Below are 22525 nucleotides of genomic sequence, written 5' to 3' on the forward strand. Positions count from 1 at the left end.
TCAGCAGCTTGAGAGGTGCGGTGCGCAGATGGACCATGACGGCGGGCAGTTCAGCCGAGGAATCAAAAATCATGACAACAGCCCCCGCCAGAGTTTTGGCGTAACGAACAAAAGGGCTTGATTCGGCACTTACACACCATCCTTTTGGCTACCTAACGACTCGCTAATGCAAAACTTTCACGCCATACGACTTCCCAACATAGACGATTTGTCTCACCGAGCACCTATGCCTGGGATAGACCCTTTGAGCACGTTCCCTCCACGGGGAAAGCTGAGAGGCCGGCTGAGAAAACGATGTCTCCATCCTATGATCCCGATGGCGACCGACTCGGCCTGCCAAGACTACCCTCAGCCCTCCGTATCGCTCCCCACTTGGAAGCTCGGAGATCAGGACTGAATGCGCCAAACTGCCAAGCAGGTCGTGCGGACTTGGTGTGGGTCTTCGCCACAGTCTGCTTGGTGGAGGCGAATCTGGCAGGCACAAAGCTCGACACCATCCCACGTGGAGGATGTCTTTTCGATTTCATCGGATGGCTAGCTCCAGTCCAGGCCCTGTCCGTGTTTAAATACATAGTGACCGGCCCGCGTCTGCATCTCGTCTGCATCCCTCTCTCCAGCAGAACGATCAACTTCAACAGCCAGAGTTGCTGTCTCACCTGAGCACGCCGCTGCAGACGTGCAAAGCAACACCGCCAAGATGCCTCTTCATCAATTTGACTATCTCTTTGCCATTGGCACCATATTCGCCGCGCTCGATGCGTGGAACATTGGTAAGCAGCTTGTGCAAGCAAGCCCGAAGTTTGTTTACAAGATTCTGACGCGTCTTGCAGGTGCAAATGATGTCGCCAACTCATGGGCGACGTCGGTCGCGTCCCAGTCACTTACCTACTTCCAAGCCATGATCATCGGATCTATCATGGAATTTGCTGGATGTGTCGGCGTCGGGGCACGTGTCGCCGATACCATTCGGACCAAGGTCGTTGATACATCGCTCTTCGAAGAAACCCCGGCCATGCTCATGCTCGGAATGGTCTGTGCTGTCGTGGCTTCATCCGTATATCTAACCATCGCCACGAAAATCGGGTTCCCTGTCTCGACCACCCACTCCATCATGGGTGGCGTCATTGGCATGGGCGTTGCTGCCGTCGGCGCTAACGGTAAGTTCTACACACGGAGATTTTGCAAAACGCTTCGGAGCTAACAAAGAATACAGGTGTCCAATGGGTAGGAAAGGGCGGTGGCACTGGTGCCATCAACTCTGGTGTGGTGCAGGTCTTCCTTGCATGGATCATCGCCCCAGGCATCTCTGCTTGCTTTGCTGCCATTATTTTCCTGGTCACCAAGTACGGTGTCATGATGCGGAAGGACCCGGTCAAGAAGGCCTTGTTCTATGTTCCGGTCTACTTCGCGCTCACAGCAGCTCTTCTGTGCATGCTGCTCCTCTGGAAGGGTGGCAGCTACGAGATCCATCTCACCGAGCCTGAGATTGCCGGCACCATCGTCGGTGTCGGTGCGGGCTTCGGCCTGCTCGTTGCTGTCACGCTGATGCCGTGGCTGTACCGCCTCATCATTTGCGACGACTGGCAGCTTCGTTGGTACCACATCCCCATGGGCCTCCTCCTGCTCCGCCGCGGACCTGCCCCGCCTCCTCCCGAGGGTGAGGCGCCTATTGTCAAGGACTACTACGAGGGCCGCATGACCAAAGAGCAACTCGAGGCGAAGAGGGCGGCGGAACGCGGCGATGTCGAAATCGTTCCTGGGCAAGAGAAGGCCGATAAGGCTGCGAACGGCGAGGGCTCTGATGCCGCATCTACAAAGCGCCCCAACCAGAGCCCTCTGGCCGAGGTTCGCAAGGCACCGAAGAAAATCGTCGGACCCAGGCCCGATGTTCCGTGGTATTCGGGTGCCATGATCTGGTGGGCCTTCAAGTGGCTGATCTTCCGCGGACTCGACAAGGAAGTCGTCAACGCCAAGAGCACGCACGACAAGCTTGCCTCGAACCTCGATGAGGTCCATGCCCACGCCGCGCATTACGACAACAAGGCCGAGTACATGTACAGTTTCCTCCAAATTATGACGGCTGCCACCGCTTCCTTCACTCATGGTGCCAACGACATCTCGAACGCCATTGGTCCCTACGCTACCGTCTACCAGATCTGGAATGATGGCGCGCTCCCGGAAAAGGGCAAGGCCGAGGTGCCCATCTGGATTCTCGTTTTCGGCGGTGCCTGCTTGGTGATCGGTATCTGGACCTACAGCTACAACATCATGCGAAACTTGGGCAACCGCCTCACTCTTCAGTCGCCCTCTCGTGGCTTCTCCATGGAGCTCGGCTCGGCCATCACTGTCATCCTGGCCACACGGTTGAGTAAGCACCCCCCGCCTTCCTGTTCATAAAAACTGCTCAGCAGAGTCAGAACTAACCTTGTCCACAGAGCTGCCCATTTCCACGACCCAGTGCATCACTGGCGCCACCGTTGGTGTCGGTCTCTGCTCCGGAACCTGGCGCACTGTCAATTGGCGCATGGTCGCGTGGATCTACCTTGGCTGGATCATCACGCTGCCTGTAACGGGTATTATCTCGGGCTGCCTTATGGGCATCATCATCAACGCCCCTCGCTGGGGCTACCAGGGCTAAAAAGGGGGCGTCTGTAGGAGTTCGTTGGTGAATGCTAGGCAAGTTGTGTTTTGAAGGCCGAGCTTTGTGGATAAGGTTGCATCTTTCCTTTTACGTTTTACAGGCTTGAAGAATACCCCAGGAGGTGCGATATTGGATTCTGGCTATAATAGAGATGATCATTCATGAACCGTTGCCAGGCGTCGTTTGGTCGCATTATTCTCGACCCTAGGAAGTCTTCGTTCCTTCTGACACTCCACACTCTTCACCTATTAATTCTCAAGGCCCTTCATAACTTCACCATCCGCGGCCTGCCCTACCCGACTATTGTGAAAAAAACTCCGTAACGATCTGGAGGCCCCAAGCATCATTAACCATGCACTTACGCTGTGTGGTATACTCCGTATTGAGGTCTGCTAGAGACGCCCCCATTCTGACATTTTGGCTCCCACCGTCGAGCTCCGTTTCCCGTCGCCCTGCACTGCCCACACCCTGGCGGCAGTTTTGAAGGAAGTCGGTGAAGAAGCAGTGAAGCAATGTCACTGTGCGGGAAGGAGGAGTGAGGAGTCGGTCAAGACTCGAGGACCTGGAGGCCGTAACGTTAGTGGACCAAAATTGGAACCGGAATGGGAATGACGTACAGTATCCGTACACCCAGACTTTGGGACCACCAACTACTAGTAACTAAGGTAGGTACAGTACGTCACGATGTCAGCAAAAGCAAAAGGGGCGTTACCACAACAACGGCGTCTTGCACAACCGATCCGCCCCCGGATTGTTTGTTAGCGCCAAACTCCAAGACCAGGGGTCGGCGGCAGGATTTCAAGCTCAACATCACAACTGGCGATTTCTCTAACGAAGAGGTGGTATCGGGGAGCAGGAGCTTGAGGATTACCTATTGTAAGAAGCTCCATTTTATTGTGTTGAGTCAACCCTTTTGGCACTTTTATTGTTGTTGAAGACATTTGAGATCAGGAACCCCCCTGTCGCTGGTTTCGTGCTAATGGCAATTACCATTCAGGGGTTGTTGAACTGAATCTCAACGTCAAAAACGACTACTCTTTCTCTAGGGAATGGATTGCATAGAAACAGGCTTCCCGACTAACGTTATTGAAACATTTCCTAGAGAATACTCGTAGATCACAACGCGCCATGCCGCCGGTCCTTTATAACTCAAGGTAGTACCAGATTAAGGTTTTGGGTATTATTATGACGGCCCTTGGCATCCTCTCTGCCTACCGTCACGTTACCCGCTCTGGCCGATGCGCAATGAAACCGTCTGACGCCCTCCTCAGGGGTTTAGAAACGGACTTCTTCAGTGAGCGATTAGAATAGGATCACAAGATACAGACGACGTTGGATGAGAAGAAGGCAACGGTGAAGGCGTAGATCCTACACGTATCAACGTAGAATTATGGACCACTTGTTCCTCAGGAACGGGTACCTATGACCCGTAGTAGTGGATAGTAAAATACGTAAAGGATAAGGAGGTGTTCGGTGTACGCGACGTGGGGGCTTGAGATGCGCGTTACTTCGTCACCGGAGAACACAAAGGATAGGCAACATTGCATTGGCAGGGGGCCTTTAGCCATCGACATGCGTATATCATCAATGACTGAGAGTCAGATACGCTAAGCTAGGTCCTAAGTTAGTTCTACCTTGCTAGCCCAGGGCCACGGCTCCTAGGGTACAATCTCCTGTGGTAGACAATGCTTCCATGCAACATGCCTCCTAGTACAAAGTCCCTCCTTAGTAGGACCCCCCTCCAGCAACCGAAATGCTGTCTCCAGATCGTGTCCATCCGACAAAATCCATCCATATCCGCTCAATCTGAGTTCTCGAATTCCCAGTCAGACGAGGGCAGGTTGTCGAACTGCGGCCCGTCGTTCTTAGGCCTCGCCTGCCACTCCCGGGTCCAGAATGCGGCCGGGTATAGGGGGTTCTGGTTCACGGTCGTGGTAGTGCCAGTCCGGTCGATGCCCTTCCCCTTGCTCGCGTTAGAGTTGCCCATCTCGACATCATCACCATCATCACCATCATCTTCACCACCCGCAACTCTCGCCTTCTGACGCATCCTCTTCTGCCTCTCCTTCTCCATAGCCTTCCTCTCCTCCCCATCGGTTATCCTCTTCTTCCTCCGCTCAGCCATGCGCAAGAACTTGGTGTAATTGACCGCCTCACCACCTTCCTCACCATCAACTTCCACACCAGAGATGCGCATCAAATCCTCCAAGTCCAGCCCTTTCTGAGCTGAACCAGCGCGCGTCTTGCGCACCTGAAACTCAACCGCGATGCAGAGTCTGTCCAACTCGGCCACCATACCGCCGCGGCCGCCCATGCCGCGGGCGCCCAACCGGTCGCACCGAGCCTTCAGCTCCCTGACGCGGCGGTGTATCTCCTCGAGCGCGGAAATGTGGAGCTGGTAGGTGAGCGGCACGGCCTCGCGGCGGCCAAACTCGAAGCCGGTCTTGTACCCGGCGTCATTTCCCTGCTTCCACACGTCGGTGAGCTGTTGGTTGAAGGCGGCCTCGTCGTCCCGCATCATGGCGAGGGCCGCTTCGCGGCGGGCGACGTCCTCCTCGCGCTTTGCGAGGGCCTCCGCTTGCTGGGAAATGAGCTCCTTCTCGTGGGCGAGATTGGCCTCTCTTTGGACGACGTTGGCGTGGGGGAACGGGGAGACGGTCAGGCGGTGGAACAGCGCGAGGAAGGAAGTCAGTTCGCGCTGGGAGATGTGCAGGATTGAATCTGACTCCGGCTCTACGAAGGGCGTGTTGTTGGCCGGGGGCGAGGGGTTGGGAGTGCCAGACGCGACGAAGTTGTCGTACATGTCTGCGCACTCCTTCGCCAGTTCGGCGAAGTTTTGGTCGGTCACCGGCACCAGCCGACTCTCGAGATAACCTAGTTGAAAATGTCAGCGACGTCATTAATTTCAGGGTGGCTCTGGTCGGTATAAAGCAGAGTGTTGAGGGAAAACAGCCTTCTCAAGGATAATACGCTGTCTGGGTTGACTTACGCATGGGCAGATGGTGCAGAATCGGCCGATGCTGCAGAGCCGGCAAACGATTATTCATCTCGTCCGGCATCTGCTCGGCGGTCGATGGGGGAAGAGAGGGTTGGTGCTCCATGGCTGCTGTCGGATACCTCGCTGCCGTGACCGGGAACGTTGAGTGTGGTGTTGGTTGAAGAAGACGAAAATCACCGGAAAATCCAACGTCGTGAAATGGCCGGATGTTAGAAAATCGGTAGACGGTGGGAAAAAAGCACAAATCGGGTTTGTTAAATATGATATGCGCTTGTGATACTCCGCCCTAATCTGTGAACACTCAGTTTGTTCACGCTCACACATCTCGCGGGAAAGAGCACCCGCTGTAGTGTTCAGATGAACAGCCTGCCGCTTTGATGTCGCCGTTGGTAGTCTTCATAGGGTTGGGAAGGAGCCTGCTCAGGGGCACTCGCCGCAGCGACGGTCCGTCACAGCAGCACCCCTCGCTGAATCAGTTCCGAGGCCCCGCCGCACATGGCCACAAGATGTCGCAGTCAACAGACAAAGGAACCAGCTGGCGGGCCGAACAAGATGTCATCGCCGAGCCAGTGCATGCCAGAGTCCCCCGTAAGGACCGCCGGAACTGCAAGTTCGTGAAGATGGGAGGCACCAGGGCCAGAGGCTTGAGGAGGCAGCGTGAGCTAGGTCATGGGGCTGTCTCCGTGGCTCGGAGAATATGGTCATAGCAGCGGCTGCTTAGTATAATCAAGCTCCTCGTAGGGCGGTTACCGCAGTAGACGCCCTTCGTTGCGATACTGTTACTTGGTAATACCCATCCGGTGCGGAATTGGAAGAATTGGCAGCGTTCTGAGTGAACGTGCGATGAGGGTTCACCTGATACTCATTGACCTCGTCACCAGGTCGTCAAGGGGTCAGATGGTGGGGATGTACCCGCCGAGCTGTTGTGAACATTCCCAAGAGAGGTGGGCTCGAGAGTTGCTGATGGTATCGCCTTGCATCTGGCTGATGGTTATCATAGCGAGGGTAACAAATGCCACTTTGAGCACCATAGAACACAGGTTCCGGAAAGAGACTTCATCTCGAAGCTGACTAGCTCCCAGTAGTCCTGTCTCGGTGCTCGAACGGTCTCTTGTAACGGTAGACTAGCCAAATGCTCTTCTTCGTCCTCGTGACATCCATGATGGCATCAGATCTGGTCTCGGGTTGACAAACGCCCGGGTAAGTGTCGTCCGACTGGTCAGGAAGATGATGGTGGCATATGGAGTAGAGGCTCGGTAGGCAGGAGTTCCTGTCCTCCGTCCAATTGACAGGGTAAACCCCTGACGGGAAATGCGGTGTTGTTAGGATCTCCTTTCCATGGCCTCTCCGCCTTCCGACCCCCGCGGCACCCCCCAAGTCATGTAAGCCACCAGCCACCGTGAGGCTTCGCACCGCATCTGTCCATCCGGAGGTGGAGCGTGTGAAATCGTGATCAGACGGACATACCGAGTTCGGACGACCGAGACATCGGACGGCATATGTCCGTCTGATGTCGTAATCCAAGATCAGATGAACACAGGCGGTTAGGATGGTAGGAACGTTGGACAGCATATGACTGTCTGAATCCATATAGTCTAGAAGAGCAGCCATGACAGGAGTCACCGGGGGCGGGCCCTTGTCTCACAGAGATGATTCCGACCTTCACGGTTGCATTGGCGGGCATGTTGCCCACACTGCTGGTAAAGACGTCGCTAGCTTCGAGCAACTGCTCCAGCAGACCGGCAGTCTCGCCATGGTTGACAGTCAGCTTGTGAGTCTGTTGGCCTTCGCTGCCCTTATTGACGACTTCCCAACTGACTCAGTCGTTGTCGATGAAGGGAAACCCAAAGAGGTTCAATGCCTTTGGGAGGCATGAAGGTGTCAAGAATTGTCCGAGGGGGTTGGAGAAGGCACCCGCACTCTTTAACAAAGCGAACGATGTGACTCAGTCCGCAGTCGCCGCTGAGGTTGAAGAGTCCGGCTTCCGTCATGGCATCGGTGATGATCTTCGCCGACTTGCTAGATGGAAATCGTCATTGGAAGAGCGATACCAGCACGTACTCGTTGACTATCTGGGGCAAGATCGCCAACGAAGATGTTGCATTCCGGGTCACGGGTGCTGTCGGGTGGTAGCGCTGTGCTCATAGCGCAAACTGAACGGAGGGATCGGGTAATAGTTCTAGGGGGGCTGCCTGTTTTGGCTGGTAAAACCGAAGAAAGAGTCCGAACGTAGGCTAGGCGTTAAGGACGACAGCAATGCTACCGAGAGCAGTCCTGGTAAAACCGAAGAAAGAGTCCGAACGTAGGCTAGGCGTTAAGGACGACAGCAATGCTACCGAGAGCAGTCCAGAACGATAGCCAGATGTTAACGAATGGCATGATGCCTGCTTCAGTGTCAGGAAACAAAGTTGAAACAATTTGCGTCTTGACGCTGTGAACATATCCGAGCTCCACTGAAGCGAGACGTATCGGTGAGATGTTTTCTTGCGGGTACACCGCTTGGTCGTTTGGCACAGTGACCTTTGTGTTCATGCTTCTGTTGAGCACGATTATCTGGTTCTGCTTGAGGATATTGTTGGTCCGCTTGCACAGGGTCCGACCATCGGTGATCATAGACTGGATTTGCTCGCACAGGTACCACCATCGGTGCACTAAGACTTCGTGCATATGCTTCAACCGCGCGATGACTTCGCCTTCGTCTGCAGAGTATCTGGTGATCATGTTGCGATCTCAGTTGCGAGGCCGGAAGCCGTCAGCGATAAGATCATCTGCCGGCATGCCGGAGGATTTCAGGATAAATCGTCCAGTCTGCCGGTCTCCTAGGCCAGCAGCATGAATGCGACCCAATCCACCACCCTGTTCTGTGCGGGAGTGGCAGAAGCAAAGCCCAATGCGTCCTTCGGAATAAGGCTTGATTCCCCCTTCACTGTGTCGTGTGGGCTCCGTCCTTGCCTATCCAAGGGTATCAGCCTTGAACGCTCAGATTCACGGGCGACAGATATAACTTACTGCTCATCGGCTCTATCACTATCCTTTGACACGAGCCCATATGCGAGGGACTCGCATGTCATGTCCCTGGACTTGGTCCTGCAACTTTGTCATACCATCGTCGCCGTGAAGATCGCTCCTAGCCCCAAGAAAGTGTAGGCAAATGACGAGTTTTGATGTAACAGGTCCCATGACCAATATAGTGTCACTGATCTCCGACACGTTCCTCAGGACTGCCCGCCGCAGGACAACACGAAGCAGGACAACATCGACTTCCCCGCCATCTCCTCCAAGATGTAACTATCATAGCCACTTATCGCCACGTATATGTCGCCATGACGAATAGAGATGTATGTTGTACAGTTCTCTAGATTCCAGCTGCTCCTTTCCATCGTGCCCTCGCCTTTAAGACCGCGCTGGGTTCAACCCAGCTTCTAGAGCTTTCTCAAACTCAGCCGATTTGAAGCTTCATCTTCACTTTTCGTGGATGGCTTCTTCCAGCTGCCGCTCCGGTATCTTGTTGTGGACTCGCAGTTTTGACGGCTCCGCATTTCTCGGTACAACTGGTGACGAAATTAGACGTCAGCACATCAATAGTAATACTAAATCGCAACGCGAGAAGAACGGTCGCGGCGGAGAGCTGGTCTCGCGGGAGCCTTACCGTCGCTGGCTCGGTGAGAGCGGTTGGTGCGGTGTGATCCGACCGGAAGCTGAGTGCCGTGTAGATGTAGTGATTCCTGGAAGACCAAAGCGGAGTTGATGATGAGGAGGGCGAATTTTGGTCCATTGTCTTAACACGCCCGACTAGAAATCGGAGCAGTTGCAAGTCGGTTGCCGCTTGGAATCTCCCGCCGGTCAGGGAGCCTAGGAGGGAGTTGCAACGCACATCTGGCCGGTAGTAGCGTGGCATGATCCCCGTGGTGGGAGATGAAGAGCGGCGGCGCCGGTGAGCAGCTCACTGCGTTGTCTGCCACGTCCGCTATCGTCCCTCAGAGCAGTCACTCTTTTGCCTTGAATTTGGACTTTTTTTTTCGATGGTCTCCAATTTGTCCAAACATCGTCGGTGCCCAGAATGCTTGGTGCCGATGACGGGAGGTCGGGTTGCTGCTACTGTTTTAACAGGGAGAAACCACCTGTCGAGCTCTTGCTCTGGGAAATTAGGTGGCTACTGAGACATGGTGCTGATCAGTAATGGGAAGAATGGGAATGAGAATGGGAATGAGAATGAATGCCAACAAAGAGCAAGCTGATCGTTGAGAGATGAACCGTACGAGCCGTGGCCTAGCTGCAGCGATGGTGGCTGTGACGTGCAGGAGAGGGCGTGTTCTACCTAGCCAGAGGTAGCGAGGAGAGAATGCTGGATGCTTGGGTAAGGGGGATTTCAGACAATTAAGAGATGGCCCTTATATATGATATAGATGGCCTGTCGGAGTGGACGATAGTGTACCGTGAGGGTTACTGCTCAGACTGTCAGGTGCTCCAGTACATTGTTATCTGGACTCGAATATTCTCATCCGATGAGGTTGAGTCACCAGAAGAGACGGCGCGAGGTAGCACCTTCCTTGGCCGCCGGTGCATTTCTTTTGAAGTGGCAAGCGCTTTGCCATCTAGCACTCTACTGCTCCTTCTTTCTCACGTGACCTAACAGTTCCAGTTCCATGATAATATGGCATTCGTGTACTACAATAAACAACTGTGTCACGCCAAAAAAGAAGCATCGTACTCTATAAGGTAGTTGCCGGACTAGTTTCTGTTCCCCAAGCGGCCGGCGATCAATGGAATTATGAGTCCTATCGTATCGGCCTCGTCTCAGAAGCACCTTCCTCTACATGCAGCAGTAGGCCCGTCAGTCAGACCGTGTGGTTTGCTTCTGTAGCCCAGCGACTGCAGGGGCCTCTCGCCGGATGCACTTTCTAGTGGTCGCTCTGCCCACGATACAATCGCAGCCTCAGGCTCCGCGGGGGCACATTGAAGGACGAGGGCAGGAAGGAGCCGATGCTTAAGAGGCGCAGAGGGGCACACTGCAACCCGATGTCGTATGTATTTAGATGAGTCGACAATATTACGGATATTTTGTTCTTAGTATAGCATGCATCAACCAACTCTGATCAACCAACCCCCTTTTCCCAGCTTGCCACCCAACATCTTCCACTTCCTCAAGCCAGCATCTTGGGCAACAGGATATCATCGTACGCCCAGAGGATGGACTGGAACTGCACGGCAAACGCGCCACCAGTCCACCACGTCTCCCGGTGGCCCTGCAGAGCATACAGCTTCTGGATGAAGCCCTTCTTGAGCTCGGCCGCGGACACGCGCATGTGCATGGCGCCGTGGTTGGCCCAGGCGCGGAACTGCAGCTCACCGGACGGGTCCGCAGTGGCGGGCAGGGTGCCGGCCTTGACCAGGCCGGCAAAGTTCTGGCGGACGAGCTCCTGCGCCGCGGCCTGGTCAAACTTCTTGTCGCCGACCAGCAGCACGCGGAAGAGGTCGGAGCCGGAGCCCATGTAGTCGAAGCGGACGTTGAAGTTGGACTTGGGCAGCGCAAGGTAGTTGGCCGGGGCCGCGGCGGCGGGCGTGTTGACCACCGACACGTTAACGGGCAGCGACGGGTGCGAGACGATGCCGGCGTGGACGTTGGAGTAGTCGAACTTGGAGAGGACGGACTGCTCCTGCAGGTCGAGGTTGAAGGGGTCCATATTCTCCGGGGTCGGCTCGATGGCCATGAGCAGCTTGCGCGCGATGATGATGGTGCTCTTGCCCAAGGCGTCCTTGGCCCAGAGGGTGTGGCCGATCGGCGTGCGCAGAGATTGCACGACGGTGGTGTTGTAGAGCACGTCATCGCCGAGGAGGGTGGACACGGCTTCGTACAGCGCGATGTTACGGTGCGAGGTGGGCGTGAAGGTGGCACCCTGGCCGATGAAGGCGCGGATCATGGGCTGGCCGAAGGCAGCAAGCACGTACATCGTCAGGGTGTTTACCATGTCACCGACACCCATGCCCGTGATTTGGAAGACCTGGTTGACGGCGGCCTGGAGCTGGTACTTCTCGACGAACTGGCCGAAGGGCAGCAGCAGGTCGGCGGGGATCTTGTCGGGAGCGGGAAACTTCCAGTAGCCTGGCAACGTGTACTGCTCGTAGGCTGCGGTAGCATTCAGGAAACGCCCCAGGGCCGCGGTCCTGTCGGCGTTGGCAGGCGGGGTGAAGTTGACAGCCGCGCCGGTGGTGAAGTCGGCGTACTTCGACGTGAGGGCCGTGCGGGGCGCGGAGCCGACTTCGATGCCCATGCGTGCAAAAAAAGCCCTGGCCGGGTCGTAGTCGTTGAAAGTCTGCACGCCGAAGTCAAACGGCAAGCCTGTCTTGGGGTCATCGTAGGTGGAAACATGGCCTCCCTAAGGGCGGGTTGTGTCAGCGCGGCGATTCTTTTGACGTCCAGGTCGCGGATGTGACATACCAGGCGGCCGGCCTTCTCAACCACCACGATGCTCTTCTTGTAGTCTTGCTTCAACTTGACAGCAGCGTAGGCGCCACTAGCACCGCCGCCAATGATGGCAACGTCTCTGGTAATGATCTGCGGGAAGTCCCATCCAGCGACGGCTGAGGCCGCGACAAGGAGACCACCAGCGAGTCTTAGTATGGAGGCCATTGGTGATGCACGATATGGCTCTTCGACTAAAATGAATGGACGCAGTTAACCAACTGCCCAGATGTGATTGTATGTCGAGATGAAGTCGGGTGCTCTTCTCGGATCTCGGTCGCTGCATCGGGTGCGGCAAAGTGCACTCTTATGGACGGTCACCCACGTGGGAAACCTCCGAGAGCAGCCGACTGGATGGGACCATGTCGGTCGGGAGTTCGCGATTGGCAATTACCGCTTCTCCTGACAATGGGCGCATGGCCAACCCAACTGCACTGCCGAGGAGAGTCGAACTCTGCCGAGAGCTATCGCGAGGTAGGCGATAGGCATAGTCAGTGCCTCCTCGCTCATTTGCATGCTCTGCGACTCTGCGAGGTAGCTAATGATCCTTCGCAAGTGGGGCATTGCAACTGCTTCAAGGGGCAGGTAAAAGTCCCCTTGTCGTTTCCTGCAGCAGGCTGCAGGTTGGTCGTCGCCTCGCTTCCGCATGTAACCCCATTGCGGGCAATGGCCCGGATGTTGCGCTCCTTTCTCCTTGCTCGTTTCTGCCCTCCAGTGTACGTTACTTGCGTCTAGCTCTCATCTGTTGGGTACGTGCAAGTGTAAACATGCTGATCTTAGAGCAGGTTCAAGTTGTGTTGTTACTGGCTTTGGGTTATGAAAAGAAAGGGCGGGTGGGAACTCCAACGTTACACGGAGTACGAATGGCGCTAATAAACCGGAGATGGTTCGCGCATTATGCATGTGGTTCGGTCGCAACTTCAACCTCTCTGAAATCGCGGGCCCCGCTCTGCTATACCAGATTCGAGGAGCTGCGGTTTGCTGGCTGCGTTATTACCGTCAAGCAGCTGTAGAAGCTCAAGGGAGTCGGTCTAGTGTAGTAGCAACTCCGAGTCGAGACCCTTCAGATGGTAAAAGGATGGCACGATGCGAATCCATCAAACGGGCCATGGGAGCCGGAGCCGCGGACCGGGGTCCCCGTTCCACAGCGCTTGCTAAGACGCCGGTCTCTTCTATCGCGAGCGGGAAGCTGGGGTTCGCAATGGAGATAGCAGGTCAAGCCGGGAACTAGGCAAGTTAGGTCAACATCAATTTCAGCCGCAGACCAAACTAAGGTAATCTGCTGGTTTACTTGTACAATACGTGATCTTCATCGTTATCCATTCAGGACTGCCTGCCGCGGTGCTACTTCACAGTAACCCTCACTTCCGTGGTCATGACAATGCCGTGCGCCGCCTCGTCAGTTGTTATCGCATGCGGCGGCGGCTGCGGCATCACGCCGGCCGCACCGAGGATCCTCTCCTCACTCCCGGACCCATCTGCCGATCCATGTTTGTAGAAGCTCGTCGCCGTGCTGAATGTTTCGCCCTTTCCATTAGACATGTTCCCGTCGCTACGTATCCCGTTCTCCAACTCATATTCGTTGACCGTGCCCTGAAAGTTCCCGCCCTGTTGTCCCTTGCCCGTCTCCGTCCCTTTCCTAAGTCCTGTAACTCGAGAGCGCGTGCCATAACCGTATCGAGAACCGTATGCCGGCGTGTTATAGGGGTAGCTTGAGCCGAGCTTGAGGATTCGCTTGAACAAAGGCTTGAGGGAAGTTGCACAAGCCGCGATCATGCCGATGTTTAGTTGGAGGCTGGGAGGAGCAAAGTCAGTAGTGTTACACTAATATGGTTGATGTTGAGAAGCCTTACAATCCCCAGAACTGAACGCTTTGGCGGAAGGTCTTGTCGGCTTCCTTCGCATACGCGATCTGATAGACGGCCTTCACAATGCCCATTACCACAGCGCTAGACGGGCCGTTGTGTTAGCTATCACCCAAGACATGCTGGAAAGAAATAGGGTAAAACTCACAAGTATCCTAAGCTCAAAATGCCGATCAAGTAAATGCGTAGTTTCCGCTTCATCTTCAGTGTCCAAATGATAGGGACAGGGAAGGTCGCGAAGAGAACGTCGGTAAAGATGTTAAAGGAAGTGTTGATCAAGGCAAACGTGACGAACAACGGCAGCGGATAGCACTTGGCCCCAGCGGTCTTGTTCCAGAAGCCTTCCATGGGATTGCAGTAAAGCAGAAACGTCATCATGCCCATGAATGTGTAACAGCAGACGAAGACTGATCACCGGCGTTAGATACCGGTTGCGCGTGTAAGAGGGAGTCAGGAAGGGTCAAAATACCTATCGTTGCCCAAAGGCTAACCCTAAACCATCTGCTGGAACTGAGTCTCAGGAGATTGAAGCCGATCGATATCTTCAGGAAACCGAGGGCCCAGGTGGCCGAGATGATGGACTGCCAGAAGGCGGCATGTTGGAAGGTGACCATGTCTTCCCTCGAAATCGTGTCCTGGTGCTTGCCCAACCCGTATCGCGACTGGATGATGAACACAATCCAACCGCCTAACGCACATAGTGCAGCCAACAGAATCGAGATATCATCAAAGCCGAACGACTTGATGACGATGGCCCTTGCATAGACGCGCAGCGACACGAAGATGATCGCGATGGCATGGAAAATGGTCACGACTGCGATGATCGTGGCTGTGTTGCTCTCGGCTGCCCGAGCGGGATCGATCGTAGTCGACGCGGCCCCTGATGGCTTAGACATTCTCGATTGCAGATCTCCCGCCAATCTGCCTGTAGGCAGATCACCACCCCGGATTGCTGGAGTCGATCGGCAAGAGGGAAGCTGGAAACACCCTCATGGGGATCCAGGGTCCTCTGCAGTTTAAACAAAAGATTTGCAAAAGCAAGGGAAGAGAACCAACCCGAGAGTCCGGAAGGTAGTTCTTATTGGCGAGCCCCGGTGTCCAAACGATTGCCTTCTGCATCCTGCACGTCCCATCAATTGCGCATGAAAGAGCCCGGCTGTCCTACGCATTTCGGCTGCATGCAGTGTTCCATGTTGCAGTCTCGTGCCATTCTAATGCATTAGTAGGTGGGTTTCTTCTCTGTTCCGTTGCCGCGGTTCTTCGAAAGCAGGGGGGGCGCCGACTTATTCCCAAGGACGGGATCGTGGACCCTGGTGCATGGTGCAAGTAGCTCACACCCACGGAAAAATCATACCACTCAGTTCATCCAATGTTGCATTTTCTCTTGCTGAGTGAGCTGTTGAGGCTTGAGCCATGGGTGGTCGCATTCATGCTCCGAGCGTCTCCACAAGCTTCACTCCTGGATACGGGCGCAGCAGCTGCAAGCCATCTTGAAAGGGATGAGTAGCGACGGGTCCCTCGATTTCTCCATACAATCCGTTGTGAACTTCCACTGTTGAACAAGAGTCGAGAAGTAATGGAAGATGCTCTCTAGTACTGTAAGTAGTAAACGTACTATGCTTAGGTGGTCCGGAGATGATGCCGAAAGATCAGTGTAAATGTACAGTACCTAAAAAACGTGTCGTGTTTCCGGATTGCAACCTCCCCCCCTTTCTTGCGCAATTTGCCGCGCTGCGCCGGAGGGCTTCCCGTCACTTGTCTTTGTAATGGGAACCTCCAAGGTTTGTTGAACGACAATGGACCAGCCATCCAGATCCAGCCCGCGTCCTACCTATGATAGGCATTAATCGCGATGGAATTCGAAAGTGGGCAGGAAAGGTCAAATGATGGCGAGACTGCGTTTCTAAAGCCTAGTGTAATAAATAAAAAACCAGGCCAAGACTTGGAGGGTTAAGGAGGCCCACCTATTGTAAACATGCAGCCGTAGCCACAGCAGGCCAAAGTCCAATGAGGGAAGCCCTACCAAGTGTGACGGTAAGGTGCAGTCAACACGGTCAAGCCAGCTGTTCGTGGAACTCAATTCCAGTAAACTAAGCCTGAGGAAAAAAAGAGGAAAAGGTCCTGTGACGAAACCTCGGCAGTCCTGCCTCTGAAAGGGTTCGCCGGTCCAAGGTAATCTAGTCGGGCTGTAGGTCTCGGTGAAGCCAAAAGATTCACGACACTATAGTCCACAATGTCTGTATAGTAGAGTAAAGGCTACCGCTTAAATTGTTTACTAAGGCAGCTAGCTATCTAAACGAGTAATAGAATGGTAGATATAATATAGCTTCCTCCCCTAGGTATCCTCGCACCTAGACCTCTAGAACATTTAGAACAACACTCCTTGGCATTGTTCCTAATCTTCCCAATCTGTGACGAATCTCTTGCCCCAATCCTCTGAAAGGGACAATATAAAGGTATCGCAACAATGGAGTGAGGTTCAGTAAAGCCAAAAGGTTCATAACAATGCAAGTCATAATGTCTATATAGTAAGGTAGTAGCTACTTGTGACGAAACCACAGGCAGTCCTGCCTCTGAAAGGGTTCGCTGGTCGAAGGTATCTGCTGGTCGGACTGTAGGTCTCGGTGAAGCCAAAAGGTTCACAACAATGCTTGCCGCAATGTCTGTACAATAGGTAGAGGCTATTGCTTGTATTGCTCACTGGAGGACTCCCAGAGCCCTTGTCATGAATTAACCTGCAGAGGCCGGTGGGGCCGACCTGCATGGCCCGCGGGCGGCGCCCGCGTCCAATCATTCCGGTCCAAATACGGACCAATCAGAAGAGGATCACGCTTGGCATAGGGAAGGCTTGGTGATCCAGCTATAAGGCTCACAAAGGATCACTAGTGATCCAAGGTGATCCAGTATGAGGGATCACCAGAGGCAAGCAGTGATCCATGGAAAAACCGTAGTATATAGGGCAGCTAGCCATTCGTTCTAGAAGACTCTGAGAGTTCTCTAGTTAGCAATACAAATAGTAGAGTAGCCCTACCTTACTATACAGATATTGCGACTTGCATTGTTGTGAACCTTTTGGCTTCACCGAGACCTACAGTCCGACCAGCAGATACCTTCGACCGGCGAACCCTTTCAGAGGCAGGACTGCCTGTGGTTTCGTCATACAATTCCTTGTTCGCGGATAATCCTAATACGCGTAATTCCTCCTAGGAATTCATTATAATAATGTTTAGTAGGCTGGTTAGCTAGAAGGCCGCTCGTTAAAATACGGTAACCACGTTATATACGGAGGCGGAGCTTCTTACACTTACCTTAACTACGCGCGAGACCATTGCAACGTTAGCGCCTCTACCGTAACGTGCGCCTAGAACTAGGCCAACCGTAGGAAATCTTCTATAATATCCAGCAAACCATTCGTCTGGTGGTTAGGGAGAACAAGAGAATTAGCACTTAACTACGCCATATCGATATCCATACTTATAGGCGCACCAGGAACACGCAAAGGGAACGTTTCAGTGTCGTATTTACGTACGGCTGACATGCCTGCAGATGGGCTTACTAAGCAACTCTCCCGGAGGAAGTTCGAGCAGTTCAGGGCACTGTTGAACCTGCAGAGCGTGAAGCATCTGCTCCCTAGGGAACAGACGGCGGCAAAAGCAACACGAGATCCCATTCAGCAGGGAGCAAAGCTCCCCATCCGTACCAGGTCAATCCTCGTCATCTGAGTCTTCGATCTACTTTCCCTCCTCTCCCTCCTCTCCCTCCTCTCCTTGCTCTTGATTGTCTTCATTCTCTCTAATGGTACCTCCCAAAGACACGAGGAACTCTCTGCACGTAATTGGATCCGCCTTGAAGCTATGAATCTGAAGCCATTTCCGATATTCGTTATAATGTGGCCGGCAAAGCATGATGCCAGGCATACACCGTTTCGAAGGACAGCCTAAGTACTCACAGTCCTTGGCCTGATCTGCGACATGGCGACATCGGAAACAACGGGACTGTGTATAGGATTTGTTATTGCAGACCTTGCCGTTAATGACGTTCTGGCAGTGTCGGAGCGGCCTCTTCATTCCGAGGCAGGACTCGCATATTTTCCGGCCACCAGAGGAATTCCCACATGGCTTGCCGTTGATGCTGTTCTGGCAATGTTGGAGCGAGCTCTTCATTTTACGGCATGAGTTGCATGTAGCCTGGCCAGGAGAGGACCTGTTTTGGCAGCGCGATCCATCGGACCGTGTTCCTAGACATTTCTGATGGCAGTGCATGCAGTCACAGGTGCATAGAGTGGGGCAGTGACAGTCCTCATCCGCCAAACAGTCGCATATGGAATTGGCAGTTGGCGGCCGGTCCGGGTGACCCCGTACCGCATCGTTCGCATCTCGGACAACGACTTCGATGTGCCCCCTGCCTGGAGGTCGGTTCACTCGAGAAAGAAGTCGCGTATATCGTCTGGGGAAACTTTCTCAATCAGGCGGTATGGCTGGCCGTGGCGTCCACGGTTCCATGCTCGCCGAAATAGGTTGGTGAGGGTACGGACGAAGCTCTCGAACTGTTGTAGCATGCTTAGCACCAGCCCTCGGCACTCAGGCAGGATACCGGTGCCATTGATCCAGATCCTCCACCCGAGAACAGTGCGGGGGTCGGGACTTCGAACCTGGCTCGATACTGCTGTCCTCCATAGAGCGTTGATGTCCAGGCGCCCATCATGCCCAGGGTCGTACGGCCAGGCCAGGGACATTACCGCGTGGTGTGGCTGGAGGAGCTGGAGCAGTTGGCTTAGCGCGGCCTCTGTTCTTGCAAATCGGTCGACGGATACAGTAGCCAAGAAGCATCTCTTTCCTTGCCATTTTCTTAGTTCTTCTGAAACCAGCTGGTAATGTTGGTTGACATGCACAGCTGATATAGCCATGAACAAGAGCGTCCTGGTCTCGAGCCTTGGTGGGAGAAACCGCTTCATTAATGCGAGCTGTTCCTGACACCGCCTCCAGTCTGCTGGAGCTATCTGAGCGGCCTCGACCCCCCGGGGTGGAGGAGACACTCGAGCAACTAATATCACTACGTCGAACTGCTGTAGGATTCTGCTTGAGATCTCAACGAGGGCTAGCCGCTGGGGATCATCGTCCTAGAGAGCATAGGCACGTTTCCGAAGCTGGTGGTACCTCCCTTGAAGCGTGTGCTAGCCGAGAGGCCAAGACCTAGAAAGAGGTTAGGTGGGGAGTGGGAGTTCGAAGCCAGGAAGACTTACCATCCTCGAGTTCTTGTTTGTATCGCTCCATATTTTGGGGCGTTACTTGTTCCCAGTCACAACTCTCGCCAAGGATGAACAGGCGCTGGTTAGTCTCTTGAAGAATGATGTCGACGTCTTCAGGCCCTCGAACAATCCGGTCCAATGCCGAGGCGAAAATAACTCCGTCGGAGAGTTCATCGAACACCTTGCGAGACCGAAGAGGTTGTTTAACAGCTGAGACTGCTTCGAGGACAATACGGAGCCTTGAAAAACGCTGACCGCCGTGGACGTTAGTCTTAAGAGCGTCGAGGATATTAAGGGCTTGGGGTATCGCTCGGCGGATTTCCGATTGCCTCGGGTGTGAAGTGCGGCAGAGGATGGTCGCCGTAGTGTCCGATGTAGGGTCGATAAGTTGCTCGATCTCGATCATTTCTTTTTGAACTGCCTGGATTGACTCACAGGATGCCGAGATTTGTTGTTCGACATCAATCCCATACTTGAAATTGGCATGAGGAAAGAGTGGGCTTGATAGTCGAACAGAGGTGTAATTAGATAAGTCCCGGATCTTTGTTCGTCAGGGAATACAGGTGCGAGCGGACTTCCCCCTGTATGATCCTAGAATACCGCTCGGTTGGCCGGGTCTCACAAACAACAAGAAGGAAAGGATCCGGATTCCATTTGCGTCGTGGACCTTTGGAGAAGCGACCATTGCCTAAAAAGACCTGGGCAGTTGGAAGGTCCCCTTTGTTCGATGAAGAAGCTAGGACCATGCACATTCCTCGTTTTTTCAATTTGGGCTACTACGTTGTTGATACCAGTCTTGTTCGGCGGGAGACAAAGTACGAGTGCCCACCGTCCCGTAGTTCGCTCAGTCATAAGACGGCCGGTGGAAGGATGCATTGTCTCGGCCTCGATATCTTCGAGATCTCGCAGGTGGTCCAGCACGTCAAGGACGAAAGGGTAGAGGGTATGAACGGACTCGTCAGGCTCAGGGACTTCTGCCTCGGACAGCGGGACCGACACGTCGAGGTGCGCCAGCCAGACCATGACAGTTGCGAGGTCGGATGGGTTCAGCGCAGCGTGGTACTGGAGGAGGAGGGCGAGGCACTATCTCCGGCGCCACTCCTGGTCGCGGGCAGGCCTGTGCTGGTCCGATGCGGCGTTGGAGATGCGGATCTGCTGTTTCTCAATGCCTGACGACCGATCTTGGGGCTGGGGGCGTAAGGCATAGTATAGTAGCCTGCAAGGAGTTAAAGGTATGCCGTCGATGTCGTGTGCGACAAAGAGGTGCACGCTGTCGTTACACAACCACGATCTCATGACCAGTGGTACCGCTCTCTGGGCCTTCGCGATGTTGCTCTTGATGCTCTTCCACTTTGCAGTGCCGAGTTGCAGGGACACAGTCATCTGGGCAGAGAGGAAACCGGATAGATGGACGCTGTTCGCTTCTTCACTGTCGAGGCCCGCTTCCTGCAGCAGGAAGCGGACGGTTCGATCGTAACTGGTGATAACGTTAAGCACGAGATCTCAGGGCTCGGAAGTGTCATCGGCTAGACGGCCAGAGAGAGGCGGAGCTGTTATGTCGACTTCCTCGAGACCTTCGTCTACAACTCCGTCGGACTCGTCCCATTCGCTCAAGGCTGCATCTTTCTCGATGCCGTCAACCCGACCACGATCAGCAACGTCTGGCAGGTCGCCATCCCATTCGTCGTTCTCGCTGTCCACATAGTCATCGTTGTCATACTCGGCGGAACGCTCGATGCCGTAATCGTCCAAGCCAGGCATGATGGCGTAATCGTTCGAGACAGGCTCGGGCAGCGGTCTCGGATTGTCAGGAATGGACATCGCGAACCTCTTCATCGCCGGGTTTGCCAGAGTAGCGGCGGCCCTCTTCGGCTTGCCGTACGCGATGCCTTCGTAGTGGCTGGTAGTATACGCTATCCACACCAGCTTCGGGCTCTGGAACCCGTCATTTGCGGGGAATGTCATGTAATAGTTGTCGTTCGCCTCTTGAACCCAAGTTACAGTTCTCGACCCTGTGTCGAACCCCATTCCCGGAGGACATAGGCTAGCTGGTCGCCATTGAAGTTGTTTGCGTTGTCACGGGCGTATTCACCGTTCGTCGTTTCGAAATCACTGGTCGGCAACGCCTGTGCGAGAGCCATCAGTGTGTCTAAGTCGGGTGTGTCGACGCCGAGCTGCTAGCGGATGCTGTGCTGTAGCGCCCGTAGCCCGCAGAGCAACTGTTCTCCCGATGTTTCCACATGATGGTGGCCATTTGGAAATGACTCGTCGAACAGCTGCTTTGCCCTATCGCGTTCACGAACCTCTCCCGGTCCGGGATATGCGACATCGCTTGGACTGAGTGTAAGAGGCGTCGTTGGCGAAGAGATGAAATCCAGTGACGTGTTGCGGCTGACCGGCGTGGCTATAGAAGAGACATCTGGAGCAGGTTAGCCGCGGATCCATCCACGGGTAGGGGTTGTATTGATGTTGAGGTAAGGGGTATTTTAGAGGGGAACTGCGGCCCGGAGCCGGCTCGATATATGAGGGTGCGAAGTGTGGCTTGGAGCGACGTACCTTCTTCAGACCTGTCGTCTGTCTTGGGCACGGTGTCCCTGAGGTCCTTTGCATGTACTGTACCCTCTTGGTTAGTGGCGTTGGTGTCCGAGGTCTGGGATGTGTCTGTGCCCATGGCTGCACTAGCCACCCTGGTCATCTGCTTCCTCTGATGTCTTGTACTGGCCATAGTGTCTGTTCGTTGACCAGGTGCTACAATGCTGACAGGAAACAGAGAGCGGACGTCGATGAGAGAGCGGGATCGACGAGGGAACGAATTGGATAAGGGAGTGACACGGTCGGACGTAAGACTCGGGACAATGCCACGAGCTGTCCAGCGAGAGATAGACAGGCGGATACATTGTATGCGTGCCCTAATGACTAGTTAGCAATCTTTCGGTGTGCTGTCGTGGAGGGTAGGGGTAAGCCGTGGGTGTGCCGTCGTAGGAAGGCGTGAGCAATATACCTTCCGTCGCAATGGTGTTATCCGCTGAGCGTCTGAGGCATATGGGCCGATTGATGAATCTAACATCGTACGAGGGAAATATGATCTGCGATTCTTAGTTGTCCGTAACTTGTCGTGGAGGGTCCCTGCTCGCTTATAACTGGTTTGACTTACACTATACGCAGCTACATTGACCCGAGGGCGTAAGCAATCTGACACTTGCTTGGTTTGAGGCAGACTGTGTCGTGATCTGGGTTGACGAAATTATCACCAGGGATATGTTGACTTCGGACCGGGGTGGCGTCCTTTTGGGTGGCTTTTCACCTGCTC

At 54.3% G+C, this 22525-nt stretch overlaps 6 protein-coding genes across 6 annotated transcripts; 1 reads left to right on the top strand and 5 right to left on the bottom strand.

Annotated features, from left to right (window-relative positions):
* The first annotated feature begins 385 nt into the window (after positions 1 to 385).
* B0T15DRAFT_214671 (phosphate-repressible phosphate permease) lies at positions 386 to 2809 on the top strand. The gene is made up of 4 exons (XM_062862718.1): positions 386 to 770; positions 831 to 1157; positions 1214 to 2368; positions 2436 to 2809. The coding sequence occupies exons 1-4, from the start codon at positions 698 to 700 to the stop codon at positions 2636 to 2638; spliced, it is 1758 nt and encodes a 585-aa protein (XP_062721711.1). The 5' UTR covers positions 386 to 697; the 3' UTR covers positions 2639 to 2809.
* Positions 2810 to 4442: 1633 nt separating this feature from the next.
* B0T15DRAFT_511793 (uncharacterized protein) lies at positions 4443 to 5742 on the bottom strand (the record flags this gene model as incomplete). The annotated part of the gene is made up of 2 exons (XM_062867937.1): positions 4443 to 5515; positions 5631 to 5742. 2 exons carry the CDS (start codon positions 5740 to 5742, stop codon positions 4443 to 4445), a joined length of 1185 nt encoding a protein of 394 aa, XP_062721712.1.
* Positions 5743 to 10328: 4586 nt separating this feature from the next.
* On the bottom strand, positions 10329 to 12622 carry B0T15DRAFT_575174 (uncharacterized protein). Its single transcript, XM_062870980.1, has 2 exons — positions 12079 to 12622; positions 10329 to 12016 (listed from the first exon to the last, which is right to left on the bottom strand). Exons 1-2 carry the CDS (start codon positions 12268 to 12270, stop codon positions 10784 to 10786), a joined length of 1425 nt encoding a protein of 474 aa, XP_062721713.1. The 5' UTR covers positions 12271 to 12622; the 3' UTR covers positions 10329 to 10783.
* Positions 12623 to 13338: 716 nt separating this feature from the next.
* B0T15DRAFT_435256 (uncharacterized protein) lies at positions 13339 to 15035 on the bottom strand. The gene is made up of 4 exons (XM_062865811.1): positions 14437 to 15035; positions 14116 to 14374; positions 13956 to 14051; positions 13339 to 13897 (listed from the first exon to the last, which is right to left on the bottom strand). Exons 1-4 carry the CDS (start codon positions 14861 to 14863, stop codon positions 13447 to 13449), a joined length of 1233 nt encoding a protein of 410 aa, XP_062721714.1. The 5' UTR covers positions 14864 to 15035; the 3' UTR covers positions 13339 to 13446.
* A 3349-nt stretch (positions 15036 to 18384) lies between these two features.
* On the bottom strand, positions 18385 to 19621 carry B0T15DRAFT_511797 (uncharacterized protein; the record flags this gene model as incomplete). Its single annotated transcript, XM_062867938.1, has 3 exons — positions 18385 to 18803; positions 19124 to 19159; positions 19210 to 19621. The coding sequence occupies 3 exons, from the start codon at positions 19619 to 19621 to the stop codon at positions 18385 to 18387; spliced, it is 867 nt and encodes a 288-aa protein (XP_062721715.1).
* A 1097-nt stretch (positions 19622 to 20718) lies between these two features.
* On the bottom strand, positions 20719 to 21886 carry B0T15DRAFT_494066 (uncharacterized protein; the record flags this gene model as incomplete). The annotated part of the gene is made up of 4 exons (XM_062866990.1): positions 20719 to 21200; positions 21239 to 21341; positions 21519 to 21634; positions 21772 to 21886. 4 exons carry the CDS (start codon positions 21884 to 21886, stop codon positions 20719 to 20721), a joined length of 816 nt encoding a protein of 271 aa, XP_062721716.1.
* Positions 21887 to 22525: the final 639 nt, after the last annotated feature.

Source organism: Chaetomium strumarium, assembly GCF_033439665.1.
Source record: "Chaetomium strumarium strain CBS 333.67 chromosome Unknown B0T15scaffold_4, whole genome shotgun sequence".
Taxonomy (NCBI): Eukaryota; Fungi; Ascomycota; class Sordariomycetes; order Sordariales; family Chaetomiaceae; genus Chaetomium; species Chaetomium strumarium.

What these genes read in the sequence shown, in the direction of transcription:
- B0T15DRAFT_214671 (XM_062862718.1), top strand. Translation starts at nt 698, where the DNA reads ATGCCTCTTCATCAATTTGACTATCTCTTTGCCATTGGCACCATATTC. An exon ending in GCTCGATGCGTGGAACATTG is followed by an intron (nt 771 to 830) that starts GTAAGCAGCTTG and finishes CGCGTCTTGCAG; the next exon opens with GTGCAAATGATGTCGCCAAC. An exon ending in TGCTGCCGTCGGCGCTAACG is followed by an intron (nt 1,158 to 1,213) that starts GTAAGTTCTACA and finishes CAAAGAATACAG; the next exon opens with GTGTCCAATGGGTAGGAAAG.
- B0T15DRAFT_575174 (XM_062870980.1), bottom strand. Translation starts at nt 12,270, where the DNA reads ATGGCCTCCATACTAAGACTCGCTGGTGGTCTCCTTGTCGCGGCCTCA. An exon ending in TTGAGAAGGCCGGCCGCCTG is followed by an intron (nt 12,017 to 12,078) that starts GTATGTCACATC and finishes ACCCGCCCTTAG; the next exon opens with GGAGGCCATGTTTCCACCTA.
- B0T15DRAFT_435256 (XM_062865811.1), bottom strand. Translation starts at nt 14,863, where the DNA reads ATGTCTAAGCCATCAGGGGCCGCGTCGACTACGATCGATCCCGCTCGG. An exon ending in ATTTTGAGCTTAGGATACTT is followed by an intron (nt 14,052 to 14,115) that starts GTGAGTTTTACC and finishes CGGCCCGTCTAG; the next exon opens with CGCTGTGGTAATGGGCATTG. An exon ending in AGCGTTCAGTTCTGGGGATT is followed by an intron (nt 13,898 to 13,955) that starts GTAAGGCTTCTC and finishes TGCTCCTCCCAG; the next exon opens with CCTCCAACTAAACATCGGCA.